Source organism: Stegodyphus dumicola, chromosome X2 (genome assembly GCF_044657685.1).
Source record: "Stegodyphus dumicola isolate Sdum_Otavi_A_Nest chromosome X2, ASM4465768v1".
Taxonomy (NCBI): Eukaryota; Metazoa; Arthropoda; class Arachnida; order Araneae; family Eresidae; genus Stegodyphus; species Stegodyphus dumicola.
The window spans coordinates 31043165-31052323 of NC_140781.1; the positions used below are offsets into that span (position 1 = coordinate 31043165).

The 9159-nt window shown below is 30.6% G+C and overlaps 1 protein-coding gene across 1 annotated transcript in view; it reads left to right on the forward strand.

The window, feature by feature from the left end:
* The window catches only part of LOC146992719 (uncharacterized), a 256771-nt gene extending 248174 nt beyond the window's left edge, over nt 1–8597 (forward strand). Inside the window, exon 3 of the mRNA XM_085808791.1 lies at nt 8388–8597. Within this exon, the coding sequence (XP_085664917.1) occupies nt 8388–8597 (210 nt within the window). The remainder of the gene's footprint in view (nt 1–8387) is intronic.
* The last annotated feature ends 562 nt before the right edge of the window (nt 8598–9159 follow it).

Genomic DNA, 9159 nt, shown 5'->3' on the forward strand with positions numbered 1-9159 from the left:
GTTACAATTATAACGTAAGTACTTTTTAATTCTTAAATCTAGCTGCAATTACAATGCAATGGTAATTACAGGCATTATAATTATATAATCTAATTGCAATTATAAATTTTATTGCATCTAATCACAACTACAATAACACTGTAATTGCAAATACATTATTATTATATTCGCTAATTACAGCTTAATTTTAATTGCAATTGCAGAAAGTAATTATAACTACGTAATTAGGAAAGTAATTGTCCCTGATAATTGTCATTGTAAGTGTAGTATGCAATTGAAATTGCATTGTAAATAAAATTATGCAATTACTAAGTAGTTATAGTTAAGAAGTAGCTGTTTTTTTAATTACAATTACAATTTACGTAATTTCATTTAAATTACAATTACACTGTTCTTGTAGCTCCAGTAAGTAATTATAATTATGTAATTAGGACGTCAATTGTTTCTGATAAAAGCAGTTACGTAGCCCAGGAAAATCATGATCTTAATTGCAAATGTAGTTGTAGAATGCAATTGAAAACACATAGTAATTGTAATAATATTATGCAATTATTTTGTAATTGCAATTTTTAATTACGTATACAACTTACGCAAATGCATTTTAATTATAATTACATTTTAGTTGCGAAATCTAATTGGATATACAGTATAACTGTAATTATATAATCTAATAAAAATTACAATCTAATTGTAATTACCTCTTAATTAAAATTACACAGCAAATGATTGTAATTATTTAATCGAAAAGCTGTGCCCCTTATAATTTCAGTGACATAGGCTAAGGAAATCGTGATAATATTTGAAATTTTTTTTTACTGTAAATAATAATTTTTTTAACAACTCAATAACTGTAAATAACAAATTTTTAACAATTGGATAATCACCTATAAGAAAAATATTAATATTTTCTATCATGTCTTCTGAGTCATCTTGCATGTATTGTAGTTTGTATACCGGCATAAATTGGAGGTTATTTAAAGGAAGTAATATCTTCTATTTTATATAGACCTAAATGCACATAACGTTAAAAGCAAATATGTATGTTTATGAATGTTTATGATATATATGTATGTTTATGATCTTCTTCGACATACATGTGAATTTAAATTACAAGATTAAGGAAAAGCAAGAAAAGAGTGTATGCCTGTGCCAAGGTATGTTTTCGCGAAGGATTTCTTACGGGAAGCTGGTCTTGTTTTACATTAACAAGAAAAAAATCATAAAAATTTCATTTATCCTTTCCTTTTCAGAAAGGGGATCATCAGGGACTAAACTAAGTCTTATAATTGTATCCAATCGATTGCTTTAGGTGGTAGAAAATTGACTCTGACCTGCAATAAGTCTGTTTAATTGCTGTGTATAGTAAATAATTTACTAATTCTATTTTTATTACGAATTGCCGCCCAGACGGGAAAGTGGTTCGTGAACCTGACTGCCATACCGAATGATCCGGATTTGAATCCCGGATAAGACATGGATGGAAATTGGCCGTCCCTTTATAGGAAGCAACAGTGACCCGTTTATCGGGTGCCTCCATAATAACGTGACCACCGCTTCTGGCTTTAGTAATGGCCATTGTCTAAAATGGATAGTACGCATCATTGAAAATTATATTATTGAGAATTAGTCTTTCATTAAACATAACACATACATCCAAAAAATAGTTAAAATGCATTCTTTACTTAGATGTGAAAGTATTTGCACGAACAATTTTCCGCAGTTTCAGGTAAAAACAAATAAAAATATAATTTTCTTTTGCGCCTCTGAATGTTATATTACTAGGATTATAGCAAAGCGTCCCTTCCCAGATGCTTCTGTGGATGTCTTTCTAAAGGAAAATTCACATCGCCCGTGAGGAAAAAGTCGTTATTTAATTGAATGAGACGAAGCATTTAAGAAGAACGATGCATTCGTGGAGAATTTTCTAGAGGAAACTGGTTTGTATTCAGGTTACACACATGTAGAATGTCTGCCGGAATTCGAATCCGATTTGAACTGGCACTATTTAAAAGACGTCTCATTTACTCCATTACTGCTGAGCCAAAAATCTAATTATTTTTGCAGTTATATAGTAATTCGAATAGTCATTGCATTAGAACTGCAGTTATAGCTGCGTTAGTTGTAGCTTTAACGATAAATTAATTACAATAAAAAACGAATTTTTCTAAGTCAATAACAGATAGGTTAAATTTTAAAAATAAATGTAAGATCTTATAATTTGTCGAATAACAATATAAGAAAGTATATTCTCCAGGGCTGTTCGAAGTTTAATTAAGATCTTATTTTTCGCCCACTGGCAATACTTGCCAAATGCTGCTCGAAGGTTTTTTTCCTAGACATAATTGTGTCTACAATTTTTGTTTTCCAAGGAAAGTATTTTATATCATAGATAAAAATAATGTGTCTCCTTCAAGGTGCAGTACACAGCGAGTACTAATAAATTTAATTGGAATTACATTATAATTCTAGTTAATACGGATACAATGTTTTTAACGGTTATAATTATATTATAGTTGTATTTGCAAAAACGTCAAATGAGTTCTATAGATTAGCATATTTGTATTTATTGAAAGAACCGATACTGACCATTTTAATATCTTCGGTACTGAATAGATGTTTCACTACTCTCTTGAAATGTATATTCGATAACATTTTCTTGTTGCTGTACTTCCTATTATATGTTTTCCTACACAATTCATAAAGCTTTGCAATGGGAATGCATTTATATAGAGGCAAACTATATGCATTATACTACTATTATTATTATTTATGTATTCCGCTCTAAGCCACTACATGAAAGGCAGGGATGCCTTCGTGGAGAACTTTCTAAAGGAAACTAAGGACTCGTATTAACACGTTACACATGGGGAAAACAATGAAAACGCCCATGCAGCCAGTCCGTTCGCGAGATTCGGACCTCAGACCGAACTACCCGCGTTCAGGGACTTTACCGCTGGTTGTCCAGGCATTATACCGATGCTATTTTATACTTTTTAAAGTTTTGTGAACTAAGTTATATTAAATTTAACTTGAAGGAAACTCTCAGCGCAAACACTAAAAAATATTTACACATTTTGAAATAGTTGAATATACAGTACTTTCCAGTAACGATAGTGCTCAATATATCCAGTTTTCTGATACAATGCGTATGTTGCCTAAAATCGAATGTAAATGGCCATTTTCAGAATAGTTGCCTAAAACAATAAACTGTAATTTTAAAGTATCAATCGAATTAATGGATTATTCAAAATCAAATTTGTTGGTATTGAAAATCTATATTGTGTTTTGAATTATAATGTATGCTGCTAGGCTTCAGCAGACCTAACAGCTCCAGTAAAACTCAGGATATGATAATTTAAAAAAAAGGCAGGAAAAGAAAGCGAAAAAAGAATAGGCTTGCCATGGTGAACATTGGAAACGTATGTATGTGATTATGGCAAAGCCTCGAGGACTATCTGCCTAAGGGGAGGGATGCCTTCATGGAGGATTTTCTAAGGGAAACTGGCTCGTATGCACGTTACACATGGGGAAAGCCACGAAAGCGATTGTCGAAATGACGTCTGTCGAAATGACCGGCACTAAGCATGTGTTCATTATTTAAATAATATATTAATTATCCCTTACATGTAACCTTTGAATAGGAATTAAGTATTTTAAACCTCTTATAAATTTTAACTTAGCGTAAAAACTTGATTGCTTGAATTCAAGGCAAATAATTAGCTAAAACTAGGCCATATCACTAGTTCGTAAGATTTTATGACTGCAGTATGCGTATCTATACAAATTAAATTGAAAGTTTCATTTGTATTTCATTTAAGATATTTGCACTGCACTAATATTCATTTTTGAAGGACTTAAGCATTTTCAATATATTAACATTCTATAAACGTGCATTAATGTAACCAAACCCGATGAAAATCAATAAAAGTCTTACTTGATAAGCAATTAAAATCAGAAATATGCACGAAACCAGTAGCAAGGCAATAGGGATTTGGATTTCCACTATTTTTTTTTCTTCTGGCTAAAGCATGTAGACAGAACGTGCTTCACCCTCAGTAAGACATCACCTGCTTTACCGCCTCTAGGCACTAATCAGTGAACAACAGTCTAACACTAGGCAAGCCATTAGTTAGGTGAAACGACTTGTTGATCGCCCTATAAAGAGAGGGGAAGAAAATCTTACAATAGCCGGTTTTAGAACCATTTTATTTTCAGCTAAAGGGAAAAAGTTTTGCACGCATGGTTCTTTATTATTGCAGTTTTCGGAACATAAATAGAATCGAATGCCCGCCGTCCGGTGAGTTAATTTATCCAAAAATATGAAATATAGAAGTAAACACGTCCCTCATTTCTTCTTGCGCTCCTAAATTACTATGCGAACATATATTTACAAATTTTAAACTCTGAAAAACATATGTGTTGCGATGTTATCGTCATGGGTTGACTTGTAGGTGCTTTAGTTTTTACCCCGATAATTTTTACGACAATGTTTTAAAACTAAGATGTTATTTTTAATGTCTATTTTCGACGACGATATTTTAGAATTGAGATTATTTATCCTTGTTTTGTTTTCTCTTACAATGTTTTGTACGACGATGTTCTCACCTCTTCGCGACGTTTTCCTCCGCAATGTTCTTGCGGCGACATTTTCGCCGCTAATTATCTTCAGCCAGATTAAGTAGTCTATTTAATGCGTAGTCTCCGACTACCTTATCAGCACTTGAATCTAACGTTCCCTTATCTTAATTTAAATAGCCGCAATTAGCGGGATTTCTTCTGTCACACAAGCAGTGCCTTATGTTTATTCAAGAATTAAACGTCAACACAAGCTACAGCAGAATCCTGCATACTAAATTCAAACCTATCAAATTCTGCTATTCTTAACCTGTTACTTTTTATTTATGTGTATGGATGCAAACTCTCTCGCACTTACCTTTTAACATGCACAAGTCTATATGAACTTTTATACTTTGTTAAATTCAACAAAATATGGTAACTGGGAAGAAACTAAAATTTTAATGCAAACATCTTTAAAATATAAATGTGATTAAGCGCTTCTCTTTTTTTTCTTACTCTGTATTCCAATATGCGGTTACAAGCAATCATTTTCCTGAAGATAATAAGAGTATAATTGGAAGGCTTTAGTATCCTCTTACGTCTGAAACTGAAAAAGAAACGCCTCTCAAATTAATGAACTAAGTTAAGCGAAGTGACATCTAGTTAATTTTATTCATTTTAAGTGGAAGAAAAAATGTTATACTAATGAAATAAGTAATTAAAGCAAAGACTTTTAACTTAAATGAGTGTGTGTGCCGGCGAATGATGAAGAGTTTTTATGAAATTTGATCTGTTTTCGGTCCTTTTTTTCCCTTTCGTTTTGATTCTTAGATCTAGAGGAAAATAAAATACATAATTTTTATAAAACATTTTTTTTCTGAATCATTAAAGAAAGAGCTCTGATGGTAATAATATCAGGGAACAAAGGAGGTTACCTGCGATATACACTCAGCACATTCTAGGTATATTAATCTGATTTCCTTAATTCATATTCCAAACGAAACAAGGTTTAATAAGCAGTTCTTGAGACATTAGTATGAAAGTTTTAAAATACACATAAGTATAAATATGAACATGCTAAATATAAAGGAATTTGATGGTATTTAGTTCACTGACACTCTCAGAAGTAAAGGCTCAAAAGCATTAAATGGATGATTTTGATCATTTGTCTAGAATCCTTAAATTACATGTAATTAAATTCTGCTGTACTTACCTTGATGACTTTTAATTACTTATTATATTTTTGTCTGCAGCAGCCCTATGCGATTTAAAATGTGATTAATATGAAATTTTAATTTAACGCTTATCGCATTTTCATTATATAAATACCTACATAAATTTTTAAATGTATGCATAAGATCTAATGCTTCATTCATTTTATAAAATGCTGTAGTAATAATAGGATTGTAATTTGTGTTTTCAGTTGACTTAATTATTTTATTAAAATATAACTAAAGCTTTCGTTTTTCTTTTCTTTTCTTTTTTTTTTTTTTTTTTCAGAAATTAAAGGAATTTCACCTTACTTTTGTAGACAAACAAGTAGCACTGCTAAACTTTTATTGGCAAAATGAATGTCAAGCTTTTATACAGGAAATAAATATTAGTTCTATTATTAAACATTTAACATTCAAGCTGTTATCTATATATCATCTTTTCGCTATAACTCCTTTCAGTGGTGAAGAATTTTAGATTAATGAAGTTCAGGGGAAATTCAACGGACGTTTCATTACGACGAAGTATATTCTCACATGAAGAGATTGTCGAATTAAAACAGTGTGTGCTTCAAAATTTAAAATCATGGTTAAACATGTAATCACCTCTGTTAAATACATAAAATACGTAAATAACTAAAAAGTAATTTTACATACGTAAATAACTAAATTAACATACGTACGTTAATTACGTAACATACGTACGTTAATTAACATACGTAAATAACTAATAATTTTACAAAATTTCATATGCAACATGTCATCATAAACGCGATTATTTATCTCCAACAGCATTTAGTGAAATTCTACTTGAGTCTTATTAACTGAAAATCAGCATGCTAATGATTTCAAAACAAGACTAAAACCCCGATTTTGCTTACAAAGCATTTATTTATATAGAAACTGATTGGAGAAATGAATCGTACTAAACATGTGTGAATAAGAACTTTTATTAGTAGGTGTTTATAATATCTTTGAAACTGTTATATTTTTGCGTTAATATTTCAAGACATAACGTACACTTAGCTGTTCATATTGTTATTTGTATTCATTTTCTGCAAGTGTTATCTGTGACAAAATACCGAGATAATGAGTAGAATTATGAAAAGGCCGCGATAAGCAAATGTGTATACCTAAAAATAGGTCAGCAGTGGTGACAGATAAGCCTAACTGTTAAAGATACATGGTGTCTCACTGTTTGAAAAATCTTCGTCATATTCAGCAATTATTGTTGCCTTGGGGTAAGGGATCAAATATAAGGCATCCAGGACTCGGCGTGGTTTCTGTCATCAAAAGCACAATCTGCCGCCACTGTAATCTCGACCGATATGAAAGAAAATATGGAACGCGAAATATGTGTCTATACAAAGGAGACACAGTCGGGGAGCATATTATGTGGGAATGAGATTTTTCCAAGCCAAACGCGTTAAGCAAAAAAATTGCATCTCCTGTACTAATCCTAAAGATCGCTGCAACTAGAAATGCTATTATCTATTTCTTACATATCACTAAGTTTTCAGAAAACGATGCCATCCACAAATTAAAATGTGATATAACATAAAATTATAAATAAAAAATAATATCAACAATGTAGATATTTCTGAAATTTGTTCAGAAGATATCAAATGTAATTTAATAATGTAGCATATAAAGTGAAATTAAATGGCAATACAGCTCTAAAAAACCACTTTTTCATACTATTATTCAAACGGAATTCAGAATCGTTCTTTCTTAATCGAAGGAACTGATTGAAGATAGCTTAGTTTTTCGAAAAGCATTTTGAATATTTAATATGTTCAGATGAATTTATAAAATTAATTTTTCGCTTAATAAAATTTGGGAATCAACAGCCATGTATAGTTAAATTTCGTAATCCTATTATGGTACAAACAGAGTTTTTTCTTTATGTAGTCAAAAATTTTCTTAATTCACCGGTATTGATTGCTTCATACGATTTGGACAATGTTTGAACTCGACAGTAACAACAGTCTCTGTCTTAAATGTAAGAAATGTATTCCTCATTATATCATATACTGTAAAAAATATAATTATGTAAATAATGTAAATGTTTTCAAGCAGCGCAATGAAAAATTAACTATAAAAATAGTAAATTTTAGAAAGTTGATGTATCCAATTTTATAAGATGCTGCTGCAGAACAAAGGGACAGAATAATGACTTAATATTGTTTATTAGTATTATACTTATTATAACACTAATAAACAATATTAAGCCATTATTGCCATTCATTAGTTAATAAATATTTAGCGTCGATTTAGACACAGTTACGTAAATTTAATTGCATTATATAATCGAGTCATTAGACCATCTGACACTTTCTTGTTTAATGTAATAAAACTGAACTTGAGAAACAAGATTGTTTTATGTATAAAACTGCCAGCAGAAAAAGTCTTTGATTTTTCAATTATTTTTCTTTGCATTTTTCGATAATTATTATGTGTTTTATTTTCTGAAGCTACTTTATTATTAAATAATTTGAAGCCATTATTTGAGAAGAAAATAAAAGATTGCATATTTTATAAGACAGCATGAATTCGTATCTACAAATTTATGAAGTATTTTATCAACGAAAATTAATTATAAATTCATATTTCTTCCAGACATCTGCAGCTGTGATGCCATGGACTTCGTCTGGCACAGAAGGAGGTGGAGGCTTAAATTACAGGACATTGACCGAGCTTCGTGATCCATCTCGTCCCCATGAGGTGAGTCATTTATTATTTGTATCAAAACGCTTAAAAGAAAATCCTGTATCAGTGGGTTTTGTCATTGTGAAGAAATTTTCAAAAATGCTTTTTGCAAAGAAGTGATATACAGTAATCTAAAAATCCTAGAAAATTCTTTCTTAATTCGAATGTTACGCTTGAATTTGCAACCAATGATACCGTTTCTAAACGTCAATGAATGAAATTTTCTTTAATTTCTCCAATTACCTGTTACCTGATTTTTCAGTATTTTAAAATGCACGCTCTAAAATCTTTTATGTGAAGAAACTCATGCATATAGCGCTTGCTCAAAAAGCTCAGAAATTAAATTCCATTTTGGTACTTTCTCAGAAATTCATTTTGTAAGCTGTAAATTTTTCAGGCTGATACGAAAAGTATGCTTGCAGTTTTGAAACTTTGATATTTCAGTTGATATTTTTGTTTATCATCAAGATAAAGTATCGTAACAATCCATTATAACAGTGATGATTTATCATAACTTTTCACTGGATAACTGGATACAGTACATTATACTTTAAAAAATATTGCAGTTGAAAAAATACCAAACTTATTGCTCATTTGAAGGTAATTCCTATGGAGATATATATATTTAATTATTTCATTATCTTAGTGTTTCCGAACTGAGCATATAGCAGCAGTCTTTGTC